Here is a 17,060-nt window from a genome sequence, read left to right as displayed (position 1 = left end):
TGGAAGTGTTAGCGCTAAGCCTTGTCTGAACTCGACAGTGATAGTGTAGTGTGTTCTCTGAAATTGGTAGTGTCAGCGCTGTGCGTTCTCTGAACTCAGTAGTTTTAGTGCTATCCATTCTCTGAACTCAGTAGTGTCAATCGCTGTGCGTTCTCTAAACTCGGTAGTGTCAAGCGCTGTGCGTTCTCTGAACTCGGTAGTGTCAGCGCTGTGCGTTCTCTGAACTTGGTAGTGTTAGCACTGTGTGTTCTCTGAATTTGGTAGTTTCAGCGCTGTGTGTTTTCTGAACTTGCTAGAGTTAGCGCTGTGCCTTGTATGAATTCGATAGTGTTAGCGCTGTGCCTTGTATGAACTCAATAGTGTTAGCGCCAAGTGTTCTCTGAAATCAGTAGTGTTAGCGCTGTGCCTTGTATGAACTCGATAATGTTAGCACTGTGCCTTGTATGAACTCGATAGTGTTAGCACCGTGTGTTCTCTGAAATCAGTAATGTTAGCGTTGTATGTTCTCTGAAATCAGTAATGTTAGCGCTGTGTGTTGTCTGAACTTGGTAGTGTCACCCTTGTGTGGTCTGAACTCAGTAGTGTCAGCGCTGTGCATTCTCTGAACTCAGTAGTGTCAGCGCTGTGTGTTGTCTGAACTTGGTAGTGTCACCCCTGTGTGGTCTGAACTCAGCAGTGTCAGCGCTGTGCATTCTCTGAACTCAGTAGTGTCAGCGCTGTGCATTCTCTGAACTCAGTAGTGTCAGTGCTGTGCCTTTTCTGAACTCAGTAGCCTGCCTGACAATGACTGGATCAGATAACACATTTCATACAAAGGGTTGGATGAGTATTGTCTTCCCACACCCTGTCGGTGGCAATAGCAGAATGTGTTGTAGACGCAATTCATTTTCTATCCAAATGACCAAGGAGTATGAATTTGTTCAGTTAAATAACAGACAGTCTGATAAGCTTCAGAAACAGCAAACGGAGTGATCCGATTTTCCGACACCTTAATATCCTGTAATTTCCCTCCTCTCCGGTAGATTTGTAAAGTAAACTAAAGAGGACGCCACCCGCGTCTTTCACAAACACATGAACCGCCATCAACTTTACTGAAAGCTCGGGCCGGCGCGTGGGCAGCGGGGAACCGCCCCCTCTCGCGCTTTCTTTGGTTCAGGAGGCTGCTGACGTCAGCGGCCAGCGGTTCCCGTCGTTTGAAGCTGAGTGAAAGTGGCCGATCCGGACATGGCGGCACTAGCTGTCACCAGGCGAGTTCTGCTAACTTCCCAAAGTGCGTCGTTAAACCGGTTGCGACACCATTATTGCTATAGGAACCGGGGGCCGAGGATTTCTCATTGCGGAAACCGACGAGAGGACGGGCTGTTTATGTTTGGAGGAGCCGATGCGATTAGCAGCGAGATCTCGGGCCGGCGTTTACTGAGCACTGCCGCTCGATTACAGAGGTGAGACACGACGGGACAATAGCAGTTACCGATAGGCATAGTACCGGGATGGGCCTGGGTTGCGTCTAGTGAAACCAGAGGCCTGGTAGCTATGGAGATTGTAGTGTAATGGGAACAGAGCAATATTAATGCATTAAAGGCAGATTACACGTGAGTCGGAGGTTTTACAAGAAGAGGAGGGTTACGCCAAGAAAATTACCATTGACATTGCGGTCTAGCAATATTTTGAAGGGGGGGGGGGGGAGAAAGAGATGATTCTAGGCATTTGGGATCATAGGCAATATTGGAGAGGGAGTTCAAGGAACACTGGGATAGATTCCAGGATGTGGGATTACTGGGACAGAGATCCTTGGGATCTGGGGGGATTGCAGAAGGTTGCCTTGGGGTCTGTGACCGTTGGGTTGGTCTGTGATCAGGGAGCATTGGAAATGCAGTGTAATGGTTTGTGAGCACTGAGCGGGAGTTATGTGATCTTGGAGTAGATGGCAAAATTTGAGGATGGGGTTCTGATGACATTAGAGGGCAGGCTGTTTATTGAGTTAGTCTTGTGACAACATGTTCAGCAATTGGATTACAGAGTTAATGGAAAGAACTGTTGGAATTACTGATGCACAAGTCTACCTGGCTGCAAGTGTCCTTCATTCATAAAATTGCATGGAATTCACAGCACAGAAACAGGCCATTCTGCAGAACTGGTCTATGCCGGTGTTTATACTCCGCCCTCCTACTGTAATAACCTCTTCTCACCTTGCTCCATATCCCTCTATTCCCTCTCCCTCATGTATGATGCATCAAGCCTCCTCTTAAATATGTCAGTGCTATCTGCTTCAACCACTCTTGTGGCAGCGAGTTTCACCTCACCATTTGTTTGTTCCTTCTCTACCTCATTATCTTCCTCTGGCAAAGTTTGAGCCCAAGCCACCTCTTCCTTTTGCTGCATGGTAACTTCTCTTTGTATTGCAAAATTGTGCAATATGCAGTATACAACAATGATTTTGGAGACCCTTGCTTGGCTATATAGTAGCCTGACTTGGATTGGTCAGAATGACAGAATCTTTGCTTCATCATTTCTACCATGTGTCTATCACTATTTCTTGGCAAGGTATGTGCTTTGTTGTATTTATGTTCAACTGATGTTCTGGGGTATATTGGACAGTCACAAAATAAAGGCATCGTGTGTGCCCTTGGAATATTGGGCATTGACTTGCATGATAGGATTTCTATGGTTTGACAGCACCTGGACATTAATGGAAGCTCTTTCATTTCATATAAGCATTGGGGTTGGTGTGAGGGGCCAAGAAGGTCACATCTATGATGTTCTGCACTCTTTGGAACCTGTGCTGCCAGGAGCCATGTCTCACAGAATTTACTCTCATATCAGATGATGATGGCTACCCTGAAGTTGTTTGATGCTGACACCAAATACAAAATTGTTACATTTCCTGTTACCAACATCCTCACCTTGATGGTGACAAATACTGCCCCTCCCCCCCCCCCAAAATTATAAAACCAATTGAACATGCACTGTGGAAAAAATATTTTTAATTGTAACCATCCATGTTTAACATATTGAGCTATAGTAGTTATTTTCTCGTGTCTCTGTAAACTAGCTGGGGGACGGGTCAGCAAAAACATTTACTGTAACAGTATTTTACAAAGTATTCTGTGAATGAATGATTTTCATAAAATTAATATACTAAGGAAGAAGTAACTATATATCAATATAAAGTTTATACATTCTGTTGTAGGTTCTTATTGTACCTTTCTGCATCTGCTCACATAATGTCATTCAGTGCACTCCTTACAGTTATGAAGTGTAAAAGAGAGCCTTAAAAAGATATAATCAGAATGCACCAAGTGTTTCCTACACTTGGTGTGATAAATGACACTTATTATTGTTTAGTGATGGTGGTGAGGGTCAGAGTCCACAAGAGGTCTGCTGCTACTGATATTTTTGTGTATTTCAAACACAGGTAATGAATTGGTAGCACTAAGAGATTTCACCTCCATTTCCTCAGTTGCTCATTGTTAGAGTATTTTTTTAAAACTCCAGTATATGAAAGGAAAGCATAGCAAGATTACCCAAGTAGTTCCTTGGATATAATACCCCTATACATAGTGTCTCTTATTATTCTCTTTTAGGGAAATACCTTGGCAGCCTTTGATCAATTCATGAACATTTACCATCTCCCAAGTAATACATTTCCAGGTCCTTCACATCGGGATGTCTCCAAGTTAGAGATTCCAGAGCTCCTCTTTCATGTAAACTATCATGTTTAAGGTTGATGGGAGCTTTACTTTGAAACTGTAGTTGAAGGTTTTTTTTAGTGGATGATCAGTTCCTTTCTCAGCCTTCGGAAGATATGGGAGAGGGATTTCAATCATGAAATGATAAATCGGAAATCTAAAGGCTATGTAGCAGAAATGTATACAAAGTATGGTCCAGAATGAGATCACTGAGTGCCCCAGGCATTATGCCTATGCTGGCATGAGCGGTGTATTTTCCATCCAGCATCATTCTACTCTCCAGTACATCTCCTATGGCATTGCTTACAGTTAGTCTGGGTTCAGATCATGGAATGGTGTAGGTGTCTGCCTTGGCTCACTTGCAGCACTTTTCCTTCGGAGTCAGAAGATCATTGGTTCAAGCTCCACTGCAGAGACTTGAGCACGTAATCTAAGCTGACACTACAGAGGTGCTGCTCTTTAAATGAGATGTTAAACTGAGGCCCGACTGCCCTCTCAAGTGGATGTAAAAGATCCCATTGCACTTTTTGAAGAAAGGCAGGTGAGTTTTTCTGGTGTCCTGGCAAGCATTTATCCCACCACCAACATCATCTAAAACAGATGATGTGGTCATTTATCTCATTGCTCTTCGTGGGACCTTGTTGAGCTGAATACTGATGTGGTAACTAAAATTTAAAATGCCACTTTCCTGTAGATAGGTGTCATCCTTAGCTCAGTGGGATCACCCTTGCCTCTGAATCAGAAGGTCATGGGATTCAAGCCCCATTCCAGAGACTGACACTTCAGTGCAGTACGGAAGGAGTTCTGCATTGTCCGAGTTGCTGCTTTTTGGATGAGACGTTAAACTGAGGCCATGTTTGCCCTCTTAGGTTGATGTAAATAATCCTATGGCACTATTCGAAGAAGAGCAAGGGAGATCTGCCGGTATCCTGAACTGTATATATTTATCCTTCAACAGAGATCACTAAAACTGATTATGTGGTCATTTATCTCATTGCTGTTTGTGGGACATTGCTGTGTGCACATTGGCTGCCACGTTTCCCGACACTTATGATCGCAACAACAATGTAGTAAAACGTCCCAATGTGCTTCACAGGAGCATTATCAAACAAAATTTGACACCGAACCATATAAAATTAAATTAAAATTTTTAAATTCTCATCCTTGTTTTCAAATCCTTCCATGGCCTCGCACCTCCCTATCTCTGTAGCCGCCTCCAGCCCTAAAACCCTCCAAGATCTCTGAGTTCCTCCAATTCTGGCCTCTTGTGCATCCCTGATTTTCTTCGCTCCACCATTGGTGGCTATGCCTTCAGCTGCCTAGGCCGTAGGCTCTGGAATTCATTCTCTAAACCTCTCTACCTCTCCTCCTTTTAAGACGCTGCTCAAAACCTACCTCTTTGACCAAGCGTTTGGTCACCTGTCCTAATATCTCCTTGGTGTCAAATTTTATTTGATAATTGCTCCTGTGAAGTGCTTTGGGATGTTTTACTATGTTAAAGATGCTATATAAATGCAGGTGGTTGTTGTTGTATCACATTTGTGAGACATCTGTCCTTATTATAGTTGTCTGTATCTGCTCCATGTTATGTCACCTAATGCCCAGTGAGAACTCCTCCTCTCTCTCAGACAGGAGTTTACTGCTGAAGCCCTCAACTGCAGTTAGTTTTTTTTATTCGTTCATGGAATGTAGGCATTGCATGAAGCAAGAATGGCTCAATATTATTCTTGTACTATTAGCATTCTAAATTCCATTTCAATTTTGTCAACATTAAAATAAAACCTTTGTAATTAATAACTTTATTCAAAGATGGAAAAGTCTGAGCCTTCAAAAGTTCAAAATTCCTTGGCAAAGAACAATATGTTTTTCTTCCCATTCTCCAAACGGGTCATTATTTTTTCAAATTGTTTACAAATCCTTTTTAATCCCTTGCTGTAGATGGATGCCAGTTCCCAACCAGTGAAAGAAAGCAGACAAAATTTTTTTGATAAGAATAACATAAAAGAACTCTTTGTGTGCTGGCATTTTTCCTTGCAGGACAGGTCTTTATCCCTTTACTTTTTTTTGTCTACCATACTCAGTGTGTGGTCACAGCTTTTCAAATGTTTGTTGTATGTCCAGTACATTCACCATTACCATTTCTCCTCCTATCTTTCAGTTGATTCAATAATAGTTTCTTATTATTCCAATCTCAAGGAATTAGGAAGGATTAGGTGTCTCCCTTGGCTCAGTGGTAGCACTCTTGTCTCTGAGTCAGAAGGTGGTTGGTTCAAGTTTGAGTCCAGAGACTTGAGCAGATAATATAAGCTGGAACTTCAGTGCAGTACTGAGGGACTGCTGCACTGTTGGATGTGCTGTCTTTCGGATAAGACGTTGAACCTCTCGGATGGACATTAAAGATCCTGTGGCACTGTTCGAAGACGAGCAGGGGGGTTCTCTTGGTGTGTTGGCCAACATTTATCCCTCAACTGAAACAGATTATTTGCTCATTTATTTCATTGCTGTTTGTGGGACCTTGCTGTGCACAAATTGGCTGCTGTGTTTCCCACATCACAACAGTGACTACACTTCAAAAGTACTTCATTGGTTGTAAAGTGCTCTGGGATGTTCTGAGGTGGTGAAAGGCACTGTGTTAATGGAAGTCCTTCTTTTAGTTTGCTCTGTTAGTTTAGCTAATTAAGACGGTGAGAGCTGAGGCACACAGATCACAAAAGTTTGTGCCGAGTTAGCTGATGTCAGTTGACGTCTGTTAATTCAACCATTTAAAAATAATCCTGATATTTCCCTCTTCTGTGGAGGGTGTGAATTTTTTTGCCATCTTCAAATGTTGAACTTTGTGTTAACTCTTGGGGCTCTGCAAAAAACAAAAGGGCTGATTTTAACGCTGCCTGCCCAGCGTAAACCAGGCAGGTAGGCAGCTAAAATGGCCACAGCAACTTACTCCCTCCGATCGAGCTGCTTTTGCATTGTGATTTTAACTTGCTCTTTTGAACAGGCGAGCGGGTCCTACTTTGAATATGCAGCTCAGGCTCTGATGATGTCTTTGGGGCCCGACCGCAATTTTAATCTAGGACCTGAACATGCAACCGTAGTGGCTGCCCCGCCAGGCCAGCTTGACAGACAAATGGATTCGGGAACAGAAGAGTCCCAAAAAAGTAAGTTTTAAATGTTTTTTCTTTTGTTTCCTTTGTTTCCTTTCAGGCCAGGAGGAGCAGGATTGCTGCACTGGACCTCACAAGGAAATCTTGGGCCTCCCCTAACCACAAGGCCCTTCTGACCCGCCTCCTAAGTACTTACCTGAATGCCAGGGACCATTCCCGGCAGCGGCCTCCTGCTGCCCAGGATCACAGTCCCTCCCGCCCACTGGCCAGCTAGTGCATCCTGCTGTTTTTGGGTGGGATACTCCTGGGCTACACGCTGCAAAGGGCCAGGCAGTTTCCATCTATCCTGGCCCCCTTGCAGGACATCCTGTAGGGAGTTAAAATCCAGGCTAAAGTAGTAGTAGTAGGCCTTTCTGACTGTTTGCATTGGAGAATAAGATCTCTTTTCTACTGTGTTGTCATGAGTTGCAGAATGGATTGTTTCTTAGATGTCTATCGGACACCCTCAGAAGTGCCCACAACAGGAGCTAAATTAATTTCAGGACAGCTCATTGCATGGACAGTAGAGAATGCACTGCAACCTGTATAGCACTGATTCTTTTCATCCACAGGGGGCAGCAAAAACCTGTAATTAACAAGCAGTGTAGGTTAAATAAAAATGGAATAACTCGAAATTAGTTGGGGTTTCAGTCATAGGCTATTAATTTCTCATCATAATGTTTCCAAGCCAATAAGCAGAAATGTTTGCAGATAGCTGATTCAACAGAGAGGGTTAATTATTTTTGTAATTGAGTGCTTTATAGGCCAGCAAAATGTAGTTAGTTTGCCAAAGTAGCCAACATTTATCAAAATAAATTGTTTAAAGTCTGGAAATGTTATACATCGGATGTTGCACCTATCAACTGGAATATTTCTGCATTGTTTTGAATATTTAACTTCGGTTTTAACTGATGTGTTTTTTCAGGAAAGCAGGCTTTAATTAGATTTATTCAGGTCAGGACTGGGAACCGAATGTACCAGGTTAAAAGGCCTATAGGAAGGATAGGGAAACTGGTAGAGGAAGAGTTGCCTTAGTGATTAAGGGTGAAATTAGTTCAATGATAAGAGAGGCTATAAGGAGAGTTAAGCAGGCAGTGGAGACTTTATGGGTAGAATTAAGAAATAGAAAAAGATTTAAGACTGGTGGGAGTTGTGTATAGGCCCCCTGGTAGCAGCTGTGGAGTGGCAGAATGTATAAATGCAGAAATTAGACAAGCATGCAGCAAAGGCAGAATGGGTTTTAATGGGGGATTGTAACTTACATATTGATTGGAATAAGCAGACGAGCTCAAGCCAGAAAGGTAGAGAATTTCTTGTGTGTTCAGGACAGCTTTCTGCAACAATATGTCCTAGAACCAACAAGGGGGCAGGCCATATTAGATTTAATAATGAGTAATGAGCCAGATTTAGGCTGTTAACTAACAGTGGATGAACATTCATCTAATAGCGATCATGATATGATAGAGTTCAACGTTGTGTTTGAAAGGGAGAAACCCGTATCAGCTACTAAGATTCTAAATGTAGGTAAGGCCGACTTCAACGGGACGAGACAGAGACTGTCCACGATAAACTGGGCAAATCTGTTAATGGGTAAAACGACAGAAGATCAATGGGAGGTGTTCAAAAAAGAATTTAACGTGGTTTATACTCCTAAGGGGCAAGAGCTCTGCTTGCCAAAAAAAGCGCGGTGGACAATGAAAGAGTTAAGGCTCAACATAAAACTAAAAGAAAAAGCATACAAAAATACAAAGAATACCACAGATCGCGGCGACTGGGATAGATACAAAGAACTGTGAAGGGTGACAAAATAGATAGTAAGAGCTACAAAAAGGGAGTGTGAAAAGAAACTTGCAAGGTATATCAAAATCAACACAAACATTTTTTACAATTAGGAAAAAGATGGTGGTCAAGTGCAGTGAGGGCCCCTTTTAAAAACATAATGGTGCTAATGTCTACCATTTTCTTATTGCTATTTACATGTTAAATAATTATTTTGCGTCAGGATTTACAATAGTGAAAGAGGATAGCATGCGGCACACCCCAAGGAAACTAATTTTGAATCAGACAGGGACTCACCATAATTAACCTAAGCAAATTAACAGTAATGAAGAAAATAATGGCATTAAAGAATGACAAATCCCCAGGACCAGATGGTTTCCATCCCAGCGTTTTAAAGGAAGTAGGTGAGAATGTTGCAGAAGCCCTAAATATAATCTTGCAAAGCTGTCTCGATTTAGGAACCATTCCTTTAGATTGGAAAATTGCACATGTCACTCCACTATTTAAGAAAGATGAGAGGGGGAAACCAGAAAATTATAGACCAGTTAGCCTAACATCTGTTGTCGAGAAATTACTAGAGTCTATAATTAAGGATAGAGTGACTGAGCACCTTGAAAATTTTCTGCTGATCAGAGAGATCCAGCATGGATTTGTAAAGGGTACTTTGTGCTTGACGAATCTGATTGAATTTTTTGAAGAGGTGACAAAAGTAGTGGATGTTGTTTACATGGACTTCCAGAAGGCATTTGATGAAGTCCCTCATAAGAGACTGTTAGCTAAAATTTATCCTAGCAATCTCAAGTTGAAGCTCATGGAACTGAGAGCAAATTATCGACCTGGTTAGGAAATTGGCTGAGTGACAGGAGACAGAAAGTAGGGATAATGGGCAGGTACTCAAATTGACAGGATGTGACTAGTGGTGTCCCACAGAGATCTGTGTTGGGGCCTCGACCGTTCACTGTATTTATTAACAACTTGGATATGTGGCTCTCTATTCCATCATCTAAGTTTGCTGATGACACAAAGATAGGCAGCATTGTAAGCAATGTAGATAGAAGCGTAAAGTTATAGAGAGATGTTAATAGATTAAGAGAATGGAGAAAACTGTGGCAAATGGATTTCAATGTAGGCAGGTGTGAGGTCATCCACTTTGGACCTAAAAAGGATAGATCAGAGTACTTTCTAGATGGTGAAAAGCTCAGAATAGTGGAGGTCCAAAGAGACTTGGGGGTCCATGTGCATAGATCATTAAAGTGTCATGGACTTGTCATGTCATAATCAAAAAGGCTAATGGAATGCCGGCCTTTATATCTAGAGGACTAGAATACAAGGGGGTAGAAGTTATGCTACAGCTATGCAAAGCCCTGGTTAGACCACGCCGAGAGTACGCTGCTCAGTTTTGGGCACCGCACCTTAGGAAGGATACGTTGGCTTTGGAGGGAGTGCAACATGGATTTACTAGAATGATACCTGGACTCCAAGGGTTAAATTACGTGGCGAGATTACACAAGCTAGAAGATTAAGGGCTGATTTGATCGAAGTTTTCAAGATATTAAGGGGAACTGATAGGGTAGAGAGAAACTATTTCTGCTGGCTGGGGAGGCTAAGACTAGGGGACATAGAAATTAGAGCCGGGACATTCAGGAGTGAAGTAAGGAATCACTTCTACACTCAAAGGGTGGTACAAGTTTGGAACTCTCTTCCGTAAACGGCAGTTGATGCTAGCTCAATTGTTAATTTTAAGTCTGAGATTGATAGATTTTTGTTAGCCCCCATATCCCTTAATACCTTTGGTTAAGGCGGGTATATGGAGTTAGGCCACAGATCAGCCATGATCTCATTGAATGGTGGAACAGGCTCGAGGGGCTAAATGGCCTCCTCCTGTTCCTATCATTGAAGGAATTTCTGAGCAATTTCACTGTTCTAGGATTTGTCGGGTAGTGCAGTGGGGCATTTAAACTCTGTACACGTAAAAATTGGGCCAAATCTTGCTGGAGCGGGGCAACTAATAGCACGCGCCATTAGACTTTTTCCTGCACCCTTCAGCTCGAGTATAATTTGCGCTGGAAGTGCGAGCTGATAACAGTGCGGCGAGGGCAACGGGGCATGTGGGACCTCAGTGAACGACTGGACCAATAGTGTATCTCTTTAACGAATGAGATTTAATGATAGAGAAAGAAACAGAGGAACGATGAAGAAGAAGGGTGAATTAGTCATTCGGGTACAAAAAGAGAAATAGAGAGGGAAAGAAAGATTGGATTAAGAGAAATAGAAAAAAGAGACAGAAAGGAAAAGTAAGAAAATAAATTTATTGTAATTTTAAAAATCTCTCAAAGAAGAATTTACTACATGCAGGAATGAGACTGAACACTTTAAATAGTTCCCCTTCTGGGCCAGTGAGATAGATTGGCATTGCATTAATAATTATCGCGTCATTGAAAGGGTACTCCAGCTGTTAATTATAAGCCCTAACTTTCTGCAGCGTGTTTAATGGACAATTAATGTGCCCATCCAGCAAGTTCTTAAAAATAATGGGGAGTCAGGAGGTGAGTCACTTGCCGCAGAATACCCAGCCTCTGACCTGCCCTTGTAGCCACAGTATTTATGTGGCTGGTCCAGTTAAGTTTCTGGTTAATGGTGACCCCCAGGATGTTGATGGGGGATTCGGCGATGGTAATGCTGTTAAATGTCAAGGGGAGGTGGTTAGACTCTTTCTTGTTGGAGATGGTCATTGCCTGACACTTGTCTGGCACGAATGTTTCTTGCCACTTATCAGACCAAGCCTGGATGTTGTCCAGGTCTTGCTGCATGCAGGCATGGACTGCTTCATTATCTGAGGGGTTGCAAATGGAACTGAACACTGTGCAATCATCAGCGAACATCCCCATTTCTGACCTTATGATGGAGGGAAGTTCATTGATGAAGCAGCTGAAGCTGGTTGGGCCTAGGACACTGCCCTGAGGAACTCCTGCAGCATTGTCCTGAGGCTGAGATGATTGGCCTCCAACGACCACTACCATCTTCCTTTGTGCTAGGTATGACTCCAGCCACTGGAGAGTTTTCCCCCTGATTCCCATTGACTTCAATTTTACTGGGGCTCCTCGATGCCACACTCGGTCAAATGCTACCATGATGTCATGGGCAATGACTCTCACCTCACCTCTGGAATTCAGCCCTCTTGTCCACGTTTGGGCCAAGGCTGTAATGAGGTCTGGAGCCGAGTGGACCTGCCGGAACCCAAACTGAGCATCGGTGAGCAGGTTATTGGTAAGTAAGTGCCGCTTGATAGCACTGACGATGACACCTTCCATCACTTTGCTGATGATTGAGAGTAGACTGATGGGGTAGAAATTGGCTGGATTGGATTTGTCCTGCTTTTTGTGGACAAGACATACCTGGGCAATTTTCCACATTGTCAAGTAGATGCCAGTGTTGTAGCTGTACTGGAACAGCTTGGCTAGAGGCGTGGCTAGTTCTGGGGCACAAGTCTTCAGTGCCACAGCCGGGATGTTGTCAGGACCCATAGCCTTTACTGTATCCAGTGCACTCAGCCATTTCTTGATATCACGTGGAGTGAATTGAATTGGCTGAGGACTGGCTTCTGTGATGGTGGGGACCTCGGGAGAAGGCCGAGATGGCTCATCCACTCGGCACTTCTGGCTGAAGATGGTTGCAAACGCTTCAGCCTTGTCTTTTGCACTAATGTGCTGGGCTCTGCCATCATTGAGGATGGAGATGTTCACGGAGCCTCCTCCTCCCGTTTAATTTTTTAATTGTCCACCACCATTCACGACTGGATGTGGCAGTACTGCAGAGTTTTGATCTGATCCGTTGGTTGTGGGATTGCTTAGCTCTGTCTATAGCATGCTGCTTCCGCTGTTTAGCATGCATGTAATTCTGTGTTGTAGTTTCACCAGGTTGGCACCTCATTTTTAGGTATGCCTGGTGCTGCTTCTGGCATGCTCGTCTAAACTCCTCATTGAACCAGGGTTGATCCCCTGGCTTGATGGTAATGATAGAATGAGGGATATGCCGGGCCATGAGGTTACAGATTGTGCTGGAATATAATTCTGCTGCTGATGGCCCACAGCGCTTCATGGATACCCAGTTTTGAGCTGCTGGATCTATTCTGAATCTATCCCATTTAGCATGGTGGTAGTGCCACACAACACAATGGATGGTGTCCTCAGTGTGAAGATGGGATTTCATCTCCACAAGGACTGTGTGGTGGTCACTCCTACCAATACTGTCATGGACAGATGCATCTGCGACAGGTAGATTGGTGAGGACGAGGTCAAGTTAGTTTTTCCCTTGTGTTGGTTCTCTCACCACCTGCCGCAGGCCCATTCTGGCAGTTATGTCCTTCAGGACTCGGCCAGCTCGGTCAGTAGTGGTGATACCGAGCCATTCTTGGTGATGGACATTGAAGTCCCCCACCCAGAGTACGTTAAATTTCATCATTACCTCCTCTTTGTCTCTGTCGTTCAACATCCTATTGGTTTTGTTGATTGCTGCTCTGCATTGTTTGGACATGTTTAGCGTTAAATGTATTTACGCTCCCAGGTATCATTCAGTTTCATCCATAACTATTTCAACACCACACATCGCAGTGTAAATTAGAAATAGTATGTTATCCCAGCACTGAGCCCTGAGACATCATACTCAGTGCTTTCCCACTCCCCCCTCCCCTCCCCCAGTCATAACTCCTCTAATGAGTACTAATTTTTTCCTACCTTTCAACCAGTTTCTTATCCATTCTCGGGGATTACCCTAAATCCCCACAACTGAGAGTTTAATTAATAGCCTTTCATATGGAACCTTATCAAAAGCCTTCTGGAAATAGAGGTTCACTATGTCATAATGCAAGTGGACTGTGGTAAGCACCGTCACTTCCTCAACGAAGTTGAGTAGGTTGGTCAGGCAGGATTTTCCCCTTCTGAATCCATGCTGTCTGCTGTTAACGAGATTATTTAATGGATGATCCTCAAATTTACTCCTGATACTTCCATTCCATGTAAAATAATGCAATTGATTAAAACTAATGATCGAAAAAGAGCAGTGGAGTTCACCCTGTGTCCTGGATAGGTTATTTGAGCTAGATAGGCAGAGGAGGACTAGAGGACATCAGTATAAATTACTGGCCAACATTTATCCCTCCGTCACCAGAAGCAGAAAATTTGGGCAGTTATCAGTGCTGTTTGTGGCACCTTGTGCACATGCTGTCATGTTTGTCAATAAAACAACAGTGACTACAATTTAAAATGTAAGGAGTCACACAACACCAGGTTATAGTCCAACAGCTTTATTTGAAATCACAAGCTTTCGGAGCTTTGCTCCTTCGTCAGGTGAAGTGAAGAGTTACATAAAGGCACAGCATATATAGTCAGAGAACAATGCCTGGTGATTACAGATAATCTTTCTAACTGCCCTTTATCACACCTCGGCAGAGAGATAATCACAGCAATCAAAGGAGTGAATGGTGTTCAGGCAGGTTAGTCAGGGAAACATTACATCCAAGAATACTGAGGTGGGGTCACAAGGGGTCAAATCAGAAAGACAGAGACAGACCAGTTGTATTAAAAAGATAACTTTTTTTTTGCTGGAAATCGCAGCAGGTCCAGCCACATCTGTATATGGAGAACAAGCCAACTACGACTTGAGTCTGGATGACTCTACGTCAGGTGGGGTTACATGTAGCGTGACATGAACCCAAGATCCCGGTTGAGGCCGTCCTCATGGATGCAGAACTTGGCTATCAATTTCTGCTCAACGATTTTGCGTTGTCGTGTGTCTCAAAGGCCGCCTTGGAGAACGCTTACCCGAAGATCGGAGGCTGAATGTCCTTGACTGCTAAAGTGTTCCCCGACTGGGAGGGAACCCTCCTGTCTGGCGATTGTTGTGCGGTGTCCGTTCATCCGTTGTCGCAGTGTCTGCATGGTCTCGCCGATGTACCATGCTCCGGGGCATCCTTTCCTGCAACGTATGAGGTAGACAACGTTGACCGAGTCACAGGAGTATGAACCATGTACCTGGTGGGTGGTGTCCTCTCGTGTGATGGTGGTATCTGTGCGTCGATGATCTGGCATGTCTTGCAGAGGTTGTCGTGGCAGGGTTGTGTGGTGTCGTGGACACTGTTCTCCTGAAAGCTGGGTAATTTGCTGCGAACGATGGTCTGTTTGAGGTTAGGTGGCTGTTTGAAGGCGAGTAGTGGAGGTGTGGGGTAAAAGTAATTAATTCGTTGTGAAATGCTTTGAGATGCCCTAAGGATGTGAAAGGTGCTATATTTTTTTTGTGGATTCAAGCACTTTGTCAATTGTGGGCTTGCTTTTACCATATCACACAATCATGATGGGTGCTTCAGCAAATCCACACTCACCGCATGTACTGGCAACTCATCCAGAGGTTGTTTCACTCTCTCTGAAAAGAAGTACTTCCTAGCATCTAACCTAACTCTCTATTTTTGTAACTTATACTGATGTCCTCTAGTCCTCCTCTGCCTCTCTAGCTCAAATAACCTATCCACATAGTCAGAATTTAATTACTTGGTTATTTTAAAGACCTCAAAGTCTACACTTTTCCGAAGTGAAAAGCCCAGTTCCCTAAGCTGGTCCTGTTAACTAAGTGTGTTGATACCAGCTATCAGTGACCCTCTTCTGAACCTTTTCGAGGGCCTCGATAGCCTCCATTAATTGAGGGGACCAAAACTGGACATAGTATTTTAGATGTGACTGGACTAAAATTGTGTACAAGGAAAGAATCGTACTGTAATTGTCCTAGCTATACACCCTAACACTATTCACTTTCACAACAGCCCCACAACACTGGTCATTGGTCTTCAGTGATTCATGAACTACATCCGCCAGGTCCTTCTGCTCACCAGCCTTGAATGCACAAGCTTGCATGGTGTATGTATGCTTGGAATTGCCCCAGCCCAAATGCATCATGCTGCAAAACATTGGAACAAGATATGACTGAGACACCATTATGTGTATAGGTAGATCACCCTTAATAAATTTAGGACTTGGGGCAGCTGAATAGAATTCTGCTTTAAAGCTGCTTTTTGTTCAAGCTTTCCTTTTAGAAATAACATTACTGCAACAACAATCATTTTCAACTATATAATAATGGCTTTAATGTAGAAAATGTCTCTAGGTGTCTTACAAAGGTAGGAGAAAAATTAAATAAAATAGATAAAGGCGCACACGCTGAGCCATAGAAGAAGATTTAGGTGAGGAGACTGAAAGCTTGGTTGTAAAGATGGGACAGAAGTGGAGAGCTACCAGAGTAGGCCAAGGTGGCAGAAAGCTCCATCACCAATTGTGGGATGAGGGGAGAGCAGGATGCACAAAAGGCCATAGTTGGAGGGGATATAATGTTGGAGGAGGTTATAAAGATAGGTTGGGTGAGGTCGTGGGTAGATTGTAAACAAAGACGGGAATTTTAAATTCAGTGATTGGAGGTCAGTGAGGATGGGGGTGATAGGCAAGCGTGATCTTGTGTGAGACAGGATACGAATGGCTAAGATTTGGATTACTTAAAGTATATGGAGAATGGGAGACCAGCAAGGAAGACATTAGAGTTTAGAGGTGGATAAGAGCTTCAGTGGCAGTGGGGTTGAGGTAGGGTTGGAGGTAGGCAGTGTTGCAGGGATGTATGTATGTGTCCTTGGTGACCAGTAGGGTTTGAAGCTTATTTCTAAGTTGAACCGGATGCCATTTTGTCCTGTCTGTTTCACCCTAAGCAAAGTGGCTAGGGAGGGGGATAGAGTAAGTGGCAAAGGAGCCATGCTTATGGGGGTAGCCAACAACTAGCTTTTATCTTCCCAATTGTTATTTGGAAGAAATTTTAACTCATCTATGACTTGACGTTGGATAGGCAATCTGACACCATAGAGGTGATCGTAGGTTTGAGGGAAGTGGTGGATTGATGGAGTTAGGTGTCATCAGCATACATGTGGAAGCTGACCCCATGCTAGCAGATGATGTTGCCAAGGGGGTGCATATAAATGCATAAGAGAAGGATGGGGCCAAGGATAGATCATTGGAGAACTTCATAGGTGATAGTGCAGGAAAAAAAGCCATTGCGGGTGATGCGCTAGCTGGATTTGGACAGGTAGGAATGGAACCACTTTTACTGGGTAGTGGAGGAGGATAGCTTAGTCAACTTTACCAAATGCTGTGACAAATTTGAGGTGTACAGGGAGGGATAATGCACTACAATCACAGTCACAGATGATTTCATTCGGGGCTTTGGCAAAACAGTCTTGGTGCTTTGAGCAAGTTGAAGTCAGAGGCCATTTATTATCGGAAAAAAATTATGAAATACAACATCATAATAAAAAGGAAGAAAAATATAATGACCAACATATACATAACTAGTGAAAAATGAAAATTTATTTCAAGTTCCTGACTGCATGTCTTCACGTTTGTGTCATCTCAAATCAGAGTTGATA

The 17,060-nt window shown here is 43.4% G+C and overlaps 1 protein-coding gene across 1 annotated transcript in view; it reads left to right on the top strand.

The window, feature by feature from the left end:
• The first annotated feature begins 1,154 nt into the window (after window positions 1–1,154).
• Window positions 1,155–17,060, top strand: part of fdx1 (ferredoxin 1) — a 59,540-nt gene continuing 43,634 nt past the window's right edge. The window contains exon 1 of the mRNA XM_067986111.1: window positions 1,155–1,442. Within this exon, the coding sequence (XP_067842212.1) occupies window positions 1,225–1,442 (218 nt within the window). The 5' untranslated portion in view covers window positions 1,155–1,224. The remainder of the gene's footprint in view (window positions 1,443–17,060) is intronic.

This window comes from Heptranchias perlo, chromosome 6 (assembly GCF_035084215.1).
Source record: "Heptranchias perlo isolate sHepPer1 chromosome 6, sHepPer1.hap1, whole genome shotgun sequence".
In the NCBI taxonomy this organism is placed as follows: Eukaryota; Metazoa; Chordata; class Chondrichthyes; order Hexanchiformes; family Hexanchidae; genus Heptranchias; species Heptranchias perlo.
This window is presented reverse-complemented; position numbering and strand designations above follow the sequence as displayed.